This window comes from Aethalodelphis obliquidens, unplaced genomic scaffold, assembly GCF_003676395.1.
Source record: "Aethalodelphis obliquidens isolate GAN/ISIS:26980383/991018 unplaced genomic scaffold, ASM367639v1 scaffold107, whole genome shotgun sequence".
Lineage (NCBI taxonomy): Eukaryota > Metazoa > Chordata > Mammalia > Artiodactyla > Delphinidae > Aethalodelphis > Aethalodelphis obliquidens.
The window spans coordinates 1,438,731-1,454,447 of NW_020838051.1; the positions used below are offsets into that span (position 1 = coordinate 1,438,731).

The window sequence follows — 15,717 nt, forward strand, 5'->3', positions numbered from 1 at the left end:
AGGGAACCCTCAAAGAAAAAATTTAAATTCTGAGACTCTAATACATTCAAGTGTACAAGTGACACCAGCCCATTCACCCACCAAAATTAATAATAAAAAGGAGACAAGGACAGCTGTACAACCCGACACTGGCACTAAATTTCAAAGTATGTACAAAATCTCTAAAGCAATGACTACAGGGCTCAGGAATCTCTGGCTTAAAATCAAACAGCTTCTTAGCACATACACACATACATAAAGCCATCCTTCTCCCCGCCTTCCAAAACTCCCACAACTTACCAAACTCGGCTCACTGTAATTTCACACCGTATTTATGATATGGCAAATTGACACAGGCTCATGCTGCCTACCGAAATGATGAAACGCAAACAGAAGGCACTAATTCTATTAGTCTGCTCTCAGTTAACCAGTCCTGAGCCATAATAAACCCAATCAGCTTGTTCTGTTTTTAAATTTGAGATGGATTTGTCTCTGAAGGGCCTGACTGTACTGCTGCGAAGAGCACACACAAGCCACCAGACGGCGTGGGCTGCCGAAAGCAGGTTCTTCCAATTAACACGGAGTGTCCCTGGCATGGCTGAAGCCAGGAGATGGTGCGGTGACATCTTGTACATCATCAGACTCAAACGCTGGGGCGGCTGATCCATTTGGGGGATGGGGAAATCTGCAAGGTTGCCGAGTGCAACCACATCACCCATAAATCTACTACCTGGGTGGATGAGGAAAGGAAAATCTGGAGAAAAGATCAATATTTTTGGCTTGCAGTGATCCTTTCTCTACAAACCATCTGTATCCACAATCTGTGAAGGGGGGTGGACATGGGAGGAAAAAAAATAAAGTTATAGGATATTTTCCCCTTTCCTTAAGAGTAGCATTGTCCAGGAAATTACCTAGGCAGACTGACTGTGGATCCAGACAATTAAACCTTACGCCAGTTTCTGTGCCACTGGTGAATAGTGGTTAATAACTTCACACTTTTCTTTTTGTGTCTTAACAAGGAGGGAATGGCACTTTCGAAATCATTACTGCTCTGTCATCTTGGTTCACTGCCAAAGCAATGAGCTGTAGAACACCTGGCAAATAACACGCGGCTCGTGAAAAAGAAACATACACCAAAACAGGTTTATAGAAAATGTTCACATATGTAGAAAGAGGAATGAGTTTGGGTTAACAGAAAATCACTCACTGTGGCGAGGGGTGGGGAAGAAAGGAAGAGGTTTCCAGGCCTCAGTTTCTGTGATTCGAGTCAGAGTAATGAAACTCAATCTGAGCAGAGATCAGCGGCGCCGACACAAAGTTAGTCCTATAGTATTTATCTCCTCATCCTCAGTCACACTCCCAGTGGGTTCAGTAATTAAATGGGCAAAATGTCGGGGCAAAAATACCATCCCTGCCTTCTCAAATGAGAGTGGCCCAGTAAAAACATATAAAGTAGCCTTTTTCTTATTCTGAGTATCCAGGCCATTCTTATAAACTCAAATAAGGCTTAAATATCAAGATCCTATATCACAAAATGCATCTCCTCCACACCCACCCATCTATAACTGCAGAAACTACGAGACCAGCATGATCCCAGAGTCACAGCAAACTAGCACACACTCTGTGGGGCACGGGGCTAGGTGCTGGGGTGGGGGTGGGGGACATCAAAAGACAGACATAGTGATCCCCGACAAACCAAACGCAAGTAGAGACTGGAGAATATAGAAACAATTTGAGGCTGCAGGCTTTTCTTTTCTTTCCTTTTTTGGTCAATTAAGAGAAAAATTTTAAGTATTCATACTAGTTTTTACAGACCCATTATGAAATCTAGGTGTAAAACTACCAACATGTGGGTTTTTAAAAGACCCTAATTTAGACTGAGAATAAGGAAATTCCACCTTCTTTAATGAAATAAACCATGGCATTCTGAAGACAAGGGAGGCCAGCCCCCACAGCCCCAGGACCACCTGTCACCGCCGCTGACACCCAGGAGGTACATGTGAGGACGGGTGCGAGGCACTTCTTTCTGACAAAAGACTTGCTCACAGACCCAGCCCGGTTCACAGGCAGGACGTGACCCTGTCTCCCTCTTCCCAGCTACCTCTAACATCAACCGCCTGTTTGCTCCTAAACCTATACATTGCAACGTTCAAAACCCAAAGAGCACACGAAGGCAGATGTCCAGGCATCTTGGAGGGGATAGGTTCCAAACATTGAGAGGGATAACGTTCTTCTGAATTTCTTTTTGAAAGTCTAAAGTTTTAGCCATTTTGAAAGAAATATTATGTGTGTTCAAGTAGTACATAAATTCAAACCAGGCCTAAATGTAACCCACTTATTTATAGAGTGCAATACTGTGTTCATACAGCATAGATTATTCTATATACTTGAAATTTTTTTGTCATTGCATTTCTCTCAAATTATTGAAGGTCTAATTTATCATAATTTGAACTGGCCTTCCATAGGGTACCTCCAAGGTGTTTCCTCTTCTTAGCTTTATATTTACCAACATTACTTTCACCAATTTCAGAAAGGATACAGACAAAGGGACAAGCAAATATAGATGTTAATTAGTAAAAGTTCACCCATATAAATAATCTGCAGTTAAGATGCCACTTCCTTGACAGAAAACAGGTGTTTCTACAGAAGTTAAAGGTATATAAAAAGAACCTCGGCTCTAAATTTGCTATTAATTTGTACTATGAAGAATTTCAACTCATTACATCTGAATTACCACCAATTCTGAATTAGTAGATATGAATTAATAAAGTTGAATAGTATGAAGAACTGCCAAGAATTTAGAATCCAAACATCCCTGAAATACAACAATAAAAACGGAATTTAAAGTTTCTCTGGCTTAGAATATTATAATGTAAACAACTTCAAAGTGGTAAGTAATCTGTAACCACTGAAAAAGGATATTGCTTTTTTTAACGTAAAATATATTCTGCCAAAATATATTAAACCTTCACTTTCAGCCTTAAGAGAAATTATCTTCTTATATTAAAAAAAATCAAAATGTTAGTAGGTCAGCTGAAGTTAAAAGTAGTCTTAATGGTGGCTATTAAATCCTGGAGACAGAACTCTTCCCCTCCTACCACCCACACAGTTTCCATGAGTCTGGTCTGGCAAGAAAATTCTTTATACTGCCATGTTTTAGGTAACAAAATCATACGTTTTTAAGACTAAAGTGTCCCCTCAACCTACGAGGGCAGAAATGAAGAAATATAAGAACCACCAGTTCTTTAGCATTTTTGCATCATGGTGCCCTTTGAGAATCTCTTAAATGCTATGCACCCTTTTCCCCAAAAAAGCACACACATGCACAGACACATAAAATGTCACAAAGAACTTGAGGAGTCACAGACATTCGCTCTGCTTCTATGAGAAGTTCTCATATGACAATATAAACAGATAAAACTTGAAAATCTATGTTTTTTTAGATGTCCGAAAGATTGCTTTCCTTCCTTCTTACTACCTTGAGTGTACTTTCCTCTACTTTCACCCACTGTGACTGATGCTGTTAGAAATGAGAGTGACTTTTCTATTATACGTGACTCTCTTTTAGACCAGAGGTCCACCAATCTTTTTCTGTAAAGGGCCAGAAAGTACATATTTTAGGCTTTGCAGGGCATTCAGGCTCTCTGGGCACTAATCAATTCTGCCATTGTAACAGAACACAAGTGCAGCCATAAACAAGTGGGTGTGGCTGTGTCCCAACAAAATTTTATTTACACAAAACAAGCAGTGGACAGGAGTTAGCCCTGGAGTTCTAGGTTCTCGACCCCTGGAATAGAAGAATAGGTTCAACAACTCCACAGGAAGCAAAAAGACAAATAGAGTTAGATCCCTAACTTATACAATCCCTAAAAATAATTCCCAGAAGGGTTTAAGACCTGAATAAGAAAAGCCAAAGCTTGCAACTTTTAGAAGGAAATAAGAGAGAATGTCTATGTCACTGAAGGAGGGAAAGGTTTCTTAAGAAAAAAAACAACACAGTGTACAAGGGGGAAAAAACCAAATATTTGACAATAAATTTAAAAACTTCTGCACAAGAAAAGACCACAAATAAAGTTAAAAAGATAAGTCACAGACTAAAAGATATCTTTTAGTCAACAAAAATGACCAAAAAAGAACCAGCCTTTGAATAACTAAGAAGAAATACTAAGAGACATACAACCCAGCGAAATAGTACCTATATGCGCACAGGCAAATCACACTGAAAAAAAGAAAACTGAAGAGTTAAAACACATGAAAGGATGCTCACCTTAACTAATACTTGGGGAAATGCAAATTAAAATCACAATGAGATACCACTTCACACTCACGAGACTGGCAAAAATTTTTAATTCTGATAATAACAAATGCTGGCAAAGGTGTGGAACACTAAGGATGATGCAACAAGCATGTTTACAAGTATCTAAGAAGTCTAAAAATCCCTCAGTAGAAAAATAAACAACAAATTCAAAAAGGTAAAATTGTATATCAAAATTATTCCCAACTGTTTTTAAATTAACCTCTGATTCTGTGACTGAGGGAGTCATGTATTGTAGTCCCATGGCCATAAATATGAATTCAGCTATTTGAAAGAATTAACTCGCTATGATAAATTAAATGACTGCTCCTACCAATAACATGCCATACTGCTTGCAGATGTGCAAACTCCACTCTTAGTAATACGCTAGAGAAACTCTCACACATGTGGCACTGTCTACTATAGCACCATTCGCAACAGCAAAAAAGTAAAAGAAGTGAAAATGAGGAAAGCTAAAAAGATGGCCAATGGGAGAATAAAAAAGATCCTGTGCTGTATTTATTCACTGAAATATTACACAATAGGTAACATGAATAAATCAAGTCTAAAAATGTATCAACATGGACATACTTAAAAATTGGTATACAGAGCAGGGATTTTCCCATACTTTTCTTTTGGCAAACTGCAAAAAATATGATAGCATGACACATAAATGGTAAAAACTTGTAAGGCACCATGTGTATAGGTACACGTATTTGTTGTAAAAGCAAAAATCCCTGGGCAAAAAGGACAAAACCAACCCGGAGGGAGCAGTTACCTTGGAAGAAGAAAAGAAAAAAATGAGTGACGGTGGGGAGGAAAGGGTCTTTAGCTGTCTCTACAATATTTTATTGCATTTAATTTTTTAAAACTAGGCTTTTTTAAGAAAAAAGATTGGAAAAGTGAAATTTTTGCTTATTTCTAGATAAAGTTGAAAGTCTCCTTTAGCACTCAATTATAAGATTCTGTATATTCACTCATTCTCTTTTGCCACTGACATCAACAAAGGCCACAGCCCTCCATCCCAGGGCCATTCTGAAGGGCTCCTGACAGGTGCTAGCACATGGCCAAGAGACTCCCAGGAAGGCTTGCCCTGGGCTTGACTGCAATGTTTTCATGCAATGATTTGGACACATTTTCTAAATGCACAAATTTCAGCTCCAAACACAATTGAAAGCTAGGCAGTCTACAACTGATTGGCAAGCAGGCTGGCAAAGACTCACTTTAGCCTACTGGGTGAGAAAATGAAAAAGCATGGGCTCTACACCCAAACATTAGAGCATGCATTCACTTTAAAATGCAATCAGAAATCCAGACCAAAAATCATTTTCTCAAGGGCACAGAAATAACAGAGTGCAGAAATAAGACAATACCAGTGTCAGTAAGCAGTAATTATTCCATAAAGACAAATATTACCATTACACTAAGGATTATGCAATGAGTATGCTTATAAGTATAGAGTAAGTTTTAAATCCCTCAAAAAAACCCCAACAAATTCAAAGAGGCAAAATTACACCTCAAAATCATTTCAGTTCTCTTTAGATTAGCCTGATACTGTGACCAAGGGAGTCATGGATTGTAGCCCCATGGCCAGAAGTGTGAATTGAGCTCTCTGATAGAAGAATTAGCTTGCTATGATACATAAAATGATTGTTCTTATCAATAAAACTTTTTATTCAAAGACTGTCACTATTTAAACACTAAATACACTAGACTATTACAATCCTTTGGTCCTTTCTTTAATAATTTCAAAATTAATAAAAGTCAAAAATTTGGACAGATCTGTGTCACTAAATGGCTTTCACTATTGTTCACAGAATAAAACCCTTAATTGATTAATGATCTCAGGGTGTCTATCGCCATCTAGTGAAAAATCAGTTCAATTACCACACCAGTCACTTGACTACCTAGTCTGTTTTCTCTGTGATTTAAAATATATGTCCACTTACTGCTACCAACTTGCTCAGTATCTTTTTTATGTCTCCCTACACATACATTGAGAATAAACACAAATACAGATGGTATTTATATAGACTCACTTTCGAGTTATCTGTCAACTAGGTTTCCATATTACTTCTCTGGAAACACTGAGTTCATTATTTTTAAATAACTTGCACACCATGAGGTCCCTCATACAATTCTTTAACCATTAACTAATTCCTCTACCACCGAGCAATTAAAAATCATAGAAGAGTTTAAGTGTGAAAGATCACACCTGGGAAAAGACAATATTGATGTCCATTTGACACAACTATTAGCATTTTTATTATAAACCTGTTTTTAAAAGTACAATTAGTAATTACTCTGAGTACTCTAGCAGCCATAATACATTTGATTACAGAAATTATTAGGTCACCAGAGCCAAACCTGCATGATTCCAACAAACTGAGCACACACAAAACAGACTTAAAAATAAAAAGGGCGGGGGGGGGGGGTTAAGGCCTCCCCAGACTGTGTATTAATCTATATTCAAGTGCAAAATTTTATAATCTTTTTCAGACAACATGCTACCAGGTTTCCTTCTCATTAATTTCCAATTGAACCTTAATCTAATTTATCCCACAAGGACTTTAAAAGCAATCAACGTCTAGGATTTTCAGGTTACTATATTACTTGGTCTACTCTTAGTACAAAAAAGATAAGTTCGATAAGTTACAAAGATATTCCAAAAGCTCGGCAAACTGACTCTCATTTTACACTTCGCTCCTCCTACCTCTAATAATCAAGAGACGCTTGAACTCACAAAGACCTAATAGTACGTACGGAAAAAAACAGTAAACCCAAAGACAGATTATCACATAAAATACTTCCATCCGCCAGTGCTAATAATTATCATCAATACGTTACAATCATTTTTATTATAGGAAATAATTTCTGTACGTGGCTTTGAATCCTCTTCTAGAATAAGATTTCCAGGAAGCAACTGTGTAATTATTATTTCTCATTAACCTCACATTACTTTAAAGGCCCATTTCCCACCGTTGTATTTTTTATTTGTGGGAAGGAGCAAAGGGGAAAGAGACAAAGGGAAGCAGAAGCCAAGAACTTAAATCACATATGATTATTTCTAGATTTGTCTGAAGTTCTTTGTTTTTTAGTGGGAAGAGTAGAGTTTTTTTAAAATAGTTTAGAAAGATTTGTTGTTGTATTTTAAATAAGAGAAAAATAAAAATTGAGTTTAAATTCCCCATTAAAAATCGAGCTAACCAAAAATATTGCCATTAAAGTACAATGGATTAGGGGAGTTGGGGGAGATTATTGGACAAATTTGGGGCTTATCATTATCAACAGTGCCCTTTTAAGCTTGTGGATTTCTGAGCCAATGCAGAAAATGTAACAACAGGGATTTCCCAACAGCAAGAGGCACTCTCCAAGGGAGTAAATTGTCAACTACTGCCTCTCATGAGAAACTTAAGAGTAATCTTGATCCAATCTCAATAGTCAACCCATGTATTATCACCCAGTTGGGGCATAGTGAGTGCACTTCCTAATACAAAAGTAAGATGGTATTCTATCAGAAGCCACTGGATACATACAGAGAAATAAAATTTAAATAATTTTAAAGTAAACTTGGCCAAAGAAACTGAAAACATCCTTTCCTCACTTCAATGAGCCCCTAAAACACCTGTATCTTCTCAAGTAAAAAAGGCCTATGTCGGGCTTCCCTGGTGGCGCAGTGGTTGGGGGTCCACCTGCCGATGCAGGCGATGCAGGTTCGTGCCCCAGTCCGGGAGGATCCCACGTGCCGCGGAGCGGCTGGACCCGTGGGCCATGGCCGCTGGGCCTGCGCGTCCGGAGCCTGTGCTCCGCGACAGGAGAGGTCACAGCGGTGAGGGGCACGCGTACTGCAAAAAAAAAAAAAAAAAAAAAAAGGCCTATGTCTTGAGATGAGTATCAAAAAAAACGTTCTTCTAGGAATAAGAGGCAGAATATAAAGCAACAGGAGAGCCATCCTGAGATGGAGCAGACAACCCCCATGTAGCAAAAGCCTTACAGTCAGGAAGAGCTGGATTCCCATCCAAAAAAGTCACTTGTTACACTTCACCTCTTCCAGTTTATTAGCTTCGTCATCTGCAAAATTGGAACACTCTTGCCTCTATCGATTGATTCTTATGGGGTCTTAAGGAAATAATGCATCTGAAAGCTTCTCGCATAATGCTGGTGTCCAATACAAGTGTCCTTCCTCACTGTGCCCTCAGCGGAGTGAAAGCGGGCTCCCAACAGAAGAGCACCTCTCAATATCCTGTTCGTTTCATGCCAGCTAGATCTGCACTGTCCAATACAGCAGCCACTAGCCACATGTGGGTATGTGAGGTTAAATTTATTTTAATTATCATTAAATAAAACTCAAAATCCACTTCGTCAGCCAGCTATCAGGTGCTCACTAGCCACTTGGGGCTTGCGGCTATTGCACTGGGTGTTGCAGATGGAGAACGTTTTCATCACCTCAGAGTGCTATTAGACAGTCCTGATCTAGACTCTAAGCAGGGGTTAGCATTTTTTTTTTTTTCTGAAAAGGGCCAGATAGTAAATATTTTAGGCTTTGCAGGTCATGCAAGTCTCCACCTTGACTACTCAACTTTGCCGCTGTACTTGCAAAAGCAGCTATAGATGATACTTCAACGAATAAGTATGACTGTGTGCCAATAAAAGTTTACTTATAAAAATAGGTGGCGGGCTGGATTGGGCCCATGGGCTGTAGTGTGCCGAACTCTACTCTAAGAGTACTCTGAGTCCACGCTCCCAGCATGAGCGTTCTGCCCATAACCACTACCTCCGTAAGACCGAGTAGTCTTAAATCCACGGACAGAAATCAGTATTTTACTGGAGTTAAATGGAATACAATGTTTAACATAACTGTTCTTTTACAAACTAAGGAAAAGCCATGCACGTGGTGCTAAAGCAAATGAAGCTTTTAGTGTTTACAAAGGGACAGTACCTCAAATCTGTTTGGTATCTGGCCCATGTTTCTAAAACCAATTACCCTCAATCTATAACTCCAGTCCCGATATATTCCTGACACTGAGGACTTGAACTGATACATCCAGCTGCCTACTTAACATGCCTACAGATCTATTACAAGCCTCAAAGGTAACACATCCAAGATAAAACTTAATGTTTCTCCCTCAGATTTCTCCTTCTTAATAAATGGTTCTACTAGCTAACCAGCTAGAAGACAAAAATGGAGGCATCCTCCTTGATTTCTTCTTTTCCCTCACACTCCAACCTAATATATCTGCAAAAAAAAAAACTAGCTCCCTTATGTCGCTTAGTTCTCATTCATGTTAGCTCCTAAAGAAGCCTTCCCTGACCAAGCTAAACTAGCCAGCCATCTTAACATTGTTTAGCCCTCCACCCTGTTTACTTATCTGCACAGCATTACTTCTATCATATTCTCTTATGTTTTGTATTTGTTTATTCACTTATTTAGACTCTGTTTTCCCGAATGACGCTCTCCCCACCCCAAGCCCCTCTACACCCCCTGCCCTAGGCAGAATGTGAGCCTCACGATGCAGGGACTTTTTACGTCTTGCTCAACACTCTATCCGCAGTACCTAGAATAATCCATGGCACACAGCGGATGCTCAATAAATAAATACACACACGCACACAAAATGTACGAATGAATGAATCCTTACTTAAAAAGCATATCTGTCTCAAATTTGTCCTAAGAAAGGGATACTTGAAGCTGTATAACTAGGCAATAAACTTTTTGGCTCTCCTACCCCATAACATGTTTAGTTTACAATACTCTCATTTTTAGATATGGGATGGTTACGCCATTTACCTCCCTTCCTTTGTATGTCACCAAAGCAGCCAGTGGTTTGGCATAAAATCTGCTGTAGGAAAATCCCAGGCAGCCATACATACTGTTTGCCGTGAGCTTCAAAGCCTTCTGTCGAATATCATACTGCAGGCCACATAAGGACAAAAGACAAACAAAAGTATTTGTAGGTGCTTCAGCATTACATTAGATGCTTTCTAGCTCGCCAAAAAGAAGAGGAAACCCGCAATAACCCTGGAAAAAAGAACTCTTAACATAATCAACCCATCCTCCCAGATCCATGATTCCCTGACCTCCTAGAATCAAGTAAACACACACTCCAAAGTTCCCAGAAGTCAGAAGGATGTTGCTCAGATACAGTTCTGCAGATGGACGTGCCTTGTATTTTGAGGCATACAGTGTTTTTGAATGGTTTCCTACCCACCAACTTAAAATAAGCACATGCATTTGCCCACAGCATCAAGTTTAAATCACTCCTAGATAATCAAATTTTCAAAGGTGAGACTGTCCCTCAGAGGTTGCTGAGTGGAAAGAGATACCTGAAGAACAAGGTCTGGATTTAAATCTTGCTGTTTCATTAGCTGTTTGACTTGTCTTCTCCGCTCTACCAGTTTCCGGATCTCTCTGGGCAAAATGCCCATTTCCAGGCTTGGATCTGGCAGCTCAGGGATCTGTTCTTGTTCTCCATCCTGATGAACACACGATGAAAATTTCAGACAAATCAAAATTTCATGAAATGAATTCCCAAAATCATACACTGTGGGAGCTGACCCCGTGATCACATCTTGAAAAGCTACTTTCTTGTCTAAGTAAAGGTCAACAAAGTGTGGGTGGTAGAAGAAAAAGCTGAGAGGGCTGCAGAACAACTCAACATTGCCCTCTTCTCCTCCAATTCTCTCAGCCCATCATTCCCAGTACCTCCCCCGTCTAGTTATTGACAAATGTAGGTATCATTTAAAGAGATGAATTTTTACACATGCTCCTTTCCTCCCTTCAACAAGATTGGGGAGCAATATGTTTGGGGAAATTGTTCTTAAAATAAAAACACTGGGCTTCCCTGGTGGCACAGTGATTAAGAATCCACCTGCCAATGCAGGGGACACGGGTTCGAGCCCTGGTCCGGGAAGATCCCACATGTGCACGGGCAAAGCAACTAAGCCCGTGCGCCACAACTATTGAAGCCTGCGTGCCTAGAGCCTGTGTTCCACAACAAGAGAAGCCCCCACTTGCTGCAACCAGAGAAAAGCCCGTGCGCAGCAACGAAGCCCCAACGCAGCCAAAAATAAAATAAATAAATTTATGAATAAATAAATAAAAACACTAAGAGAGATCTCTAAAATTTAAAAAAAGATAAAAAAGCAGCTAAACTACTGTTAAGTCCTGTGTACTAGCAAACAAAATGCTATAAAATTTTTTTAAACTATGGGGAATCATAGCAATTATTGTAAATGTTTTAGACTGAAAGATAAAAATATAAATACTAGGGGCCTCCCTGGTGGCGCAGTGGTTGGGAGTCTGCCTGCCAATGCAGGGGACACGGGTTCGTGCCCTGGTCTGGGAGGATCCCACATGCCGCGAAGCGGCTGGGCCCGTGAGCCACAACTGCTGAGACTGCGCGTCTGGAGCCTGTGCTCCGCAACAAGAGGCCGCGATAGTGAGAGGCCGGCGCACTGCGATGAATAGTGGCCCCCACTTGCCGCAACTAGAGAAAGCCCTCGCACAGAAACAAAGACCCAACACAGCCAAAAATAAATAAATTAATTAATTAAAAAAAATGTAATTGATGAGTGAAGTCAGAGTATTTAAAAAAAATAAAATAAAAATAAATCCTAAATCAGCAGGTTTCTTTTAGGAATTTGGAGCCCATATTTTAATAGGCCACGACATTTCTAAAAATTAATACATGTATATTTCTTAGTATTTATGTAGTACCTTTTGTCTACAAATTTTTTGCAATCAGTAAAACAGCAACATTTTAAGAAAGCAACCAGCAGTCTTCTTATATTAAAATTTACAGCAGGAAAATGCAGGGAAAGCATTAGACCATTTTTCTCAAGGCTCCATTAATTCTATTAACAGGCTGCCAAGAAAAGCCAGGCACATTTGCCCTTTCAAAGGTTCAAAATTAAAAATAAACCTCTTGGCTTAAAGTATGTCAAGTCAATGCCATTTGATAACCCAGTCTTTACAAAGTGTCTGATTTTATAAAGATCAATAACTTCAAATGAACAATCTCACAATAGTAACAGGGACTATTATTGTTTTCCAATAGAGCAGATGATGACAGCAAACCTATTAAAGAGATCTTGGTACACATTCCAATTTATTTACAGCAACTATGGAGGTGCAATAAAAAGTAAACGGAAAGGATCTGGAGTCAGGAAATTTACAGTCCAGGCCTGGCTCCACCAGCACTAGCTGTTCTCAAGACTTGAGGCACTGCACAGGAAAATGATATGGAACCCATAAACTGCTACATGTATAGTATTTTTTAGATGACCTCTAAGGTCCCTTCCAACTCTGAAATGTTTTCATATCCAAAATCCAAACTGGAAAGCTCAAATAAACAAACTGGTGGCGGGGGGCAGGGTTGGTGGGGGGGGGTTGGCGCTGGATAATGATAATCATCCTAATACTGACACAGCAGCAGGACAAAGTCCAAAGAATATTATTAACCGAATGTATTCACTACCTTGTGGGGATGTCTACTCAATACCTACTCTGTAAAATTATCCTCTAGTCCCACAGAAGGGCCCATCCTCAGCAGACGTATTTGTACCGGGTGAACACACTCCTGTGGTCATGGCTGATAGATGAGTGTGTTCAACAACTTAGGCAAGCCTCTAAGATTCTCTCTTCTGGGAATATGGAATTGGGACTGAAAAACAGCCCCCAAGCATGTGGCTGGAACCAAAAGACATGTAAATTCAGGAGCTAGAGGGCAAACAGACGTCTTCTGCCCCATGTACAAAGAAGCAGAGAAAAACATACAGAGATAATAGGTTAATTTACATCTTTTACTGCTGGAGAACCAAATCTAATCAAATTCCCTACTGACAATCAATTGTATAAGCTTTATATACGAAGAACCACACATTAAGTTATTAAGCCCTACATAAAACTGTTGACTGAATGATCACTAGTTAAAATCCATGTGAGATAATTCAAAAAGATCCTTTTGAAGAGGATGTTTAATGAGTAGAATCATTAAGAAATGCTTTCATAGCCAAAATTTAAAAGCCTGAAAATAGCAAGTGTTTGGAGTAGAAGGGGAACAATTCACATACATGGCTGGTAAGAGTGCAAAACGGTATAACCACTTAGGAAAACAATTTGACAGTTTCTTATCAAGTTAAACATATACTGCCCATGCAACCCAGCAAATTCCCTCCCTAGGTATTTACCCCCCCCCAAAATGAAAGCACACATCCACAAAAAGATCTGTACAAGAATGTTCACAGCAGTTTTATTAATAACAGCCCCAAACTGAAAACAATCCATATGCTCATCTCAGGGGAACAGGTAAGGGTGAAATACTTCTTAACAGTAAAAATGAAAGAACTACTAATACTGCAATAACATGGATTAATCTCAAAAACATTACATTGAACAAAAAAAGCCAGATACAAAACAGTACAGGGCTTCCCTGGTGGCGCAGTGGTTAAGAATCCACCTGCCAATGCAGGCGACATGGGTTCGAGCCCTGGCTGGGGAAGATCCCACATGCCGCGGAGCAACTAAGCCCGTGTGCCACAACTACTGAGCCTGTGCTCTAGAGCCCACGAGCCACAACTACTGAAGCCTGTGCGCCTAGAGCCCATGCTCCGCAACAAGAGAAGCCACCGCAATGAGAAGCCCACGCACCACAACGAAGAGTAGCTTTCCACAACTAGAGAAAAACTCGCTCGCAGCAACAAAGACCCAACGCAGTAAAAAATAAATAAAATAAAATAAATTAATTAAAAAGAGTACATACTGTATTATTCCATTAATATGAGTTCTCAAACAGGCAAAATTAAGCTATGGTAATAGAAGTCAGATCAATGACTGACTGATGGAAGAGGGGATTGACTATAAAAAGGCCAAGTGTGACATATCACAACTTACAGGATGAAGCTAAAGCACTGCTTATAAGGGAAATTTACAGTTGTAAATATCTAAATTAAAAGAGAAGACCTCAAATCAATAACCTAACCTTCCACCATAAGAAACTAGAAAAAGAAGGGCAAACCAAACCAAAGAAACCAAAAGGAAGTAATAAAAATTAGCACAGAAATAAATGAAATAGAGAACAGAAAAGCAATAGAGAAAAACCAAGGAAACCAAAGTTGCTTCTTTGAAAAGATCAACAGTGGACTTCTCTGGCAATCCAGGTGTTAAGAATCCACGCTTCCAGTGCGGGGGCGTGGGTTCGATTCCTGGTCAGGAAACTAAGATTCCACATGCCGTGACAAATAAGAACAATAAAATTTGGTTAGAACCCAGGGAATTGACCTTTAAAAAAACAAAACCACACAATTTATGGGAATTCCCTGGCGGTCCAGTGGTTAAGACCCCACGCTTCCACTGCAGGGGACGCAGGTTTGATCCCTGGTCAGGGAACTAAGATCCCACATGCTGGCGCAGCCAAAAAAAAAAAATCAACAAAATTGATAAACTTTTAGCTATTCTGCCAAAGAAAAAAGGTGACTCAAATTACTAAAATCAGGAATAAAAGGGGGGACCATCACTACTGACCTTAAAGAAATAACAGTGACTAAAAAGGAATACTATTTACAATTTTATGCCAACAAATTAGATAACCTACACAAAATGGACAAATTCCTAGAAAGATATAGACTCTACCAAAAGTGACCAAAGGAGAAATAGAAAATCTGAATAAACCTGTAACAAGAGACTGAATTAGCAATCAAAAAAAGTAAAGTCTAAGACCAGATAATTTCACCAGCAAAAGTTAAAGAAGAATTAAAGTGAATCCCTCACGAACTCTCCCAAAGAAACAGAAAAGGAGGGAATACTTCCCAACTCATTCTATGAGGCCAGTATTATCCTAAGACCAAAACCAGACAAAAACATAACAAGAAAAGACAACTACAGGACTTCCCTGGTGGCGCAGTGGTTAAGAATCCGCCTGCCAATGCAGGAGACACTGGTTGGAGCCCTGGTCCGGGAACATCCCACATGCCGCAGAGCAACTAAGCCCGTGTGCCACAACTACTGAGCCTCCCCGCTCTAGAGCCTGCAAGCCACAACTACTGAAGCTCACGTGTCTATAGCCCACGCTCTGCCACAAGAGAAGCCACTGCAATGAGAAGCCCGTGCACCACAACAAAGAGTAGCCCCTGCTCGCTGCAACTAGAGAAAGCCCACACACAGCAATGAAGACCCAATGCAGCCAAAATTAAAAATAAATTAATTTAAGAGAAAGAAAAGACAGCTTACACACCAATAGCTCTTATGAATACAGAAAGAAACTCTTCAACAAAATACTACCGCATCAAATCCAGTGATATATAAAAAGCATTATCTACCAAAGCCAAGTGGGATTTATGTCAGGGACACAGGATGGCTCTACAATCAATATAACACATCCTATTAAAAGAATAAAGAACAAAAACCGTACAGTCAATAGACGCAGAAACAGTAGCTGACGGAATCC

The 15,717-nt window shown here is 39.7% G+C and overlaps 1 protein-coding gene across 6 annotated transcripts in view; it reads right to left on the minus strand.

Annotated features, from left to right (window-relative positions):
* Window positions 1-15,717, minus strand: part of POLA1 (DNA polymerase alpha 1, catalytic subunit) — a 304,165-nt gene that overhangs the window by 227,151 nt on the left and 61,297 nt on the right. For all 6 annotated transcript variants that reach the window (XM_027096726.1, XM_027096723.1, XM_027096725.1 and 3 more), the window contains 2 exons: window positions 10,598-10,747; window positions 10,062-10,184 (listed from right to left, as the gene is read on the minus strand). In XM_027096726.1, coding sequence (XP_026952527.1) covers window positions 10,062-10,184; window positions 10,598-10,747 — 273 coding nt within the window. The remainder of the gene's footprint in view (window positions 1-10,061; window positions 10,185-10,597; window positions 10,748-15,717) is intronic.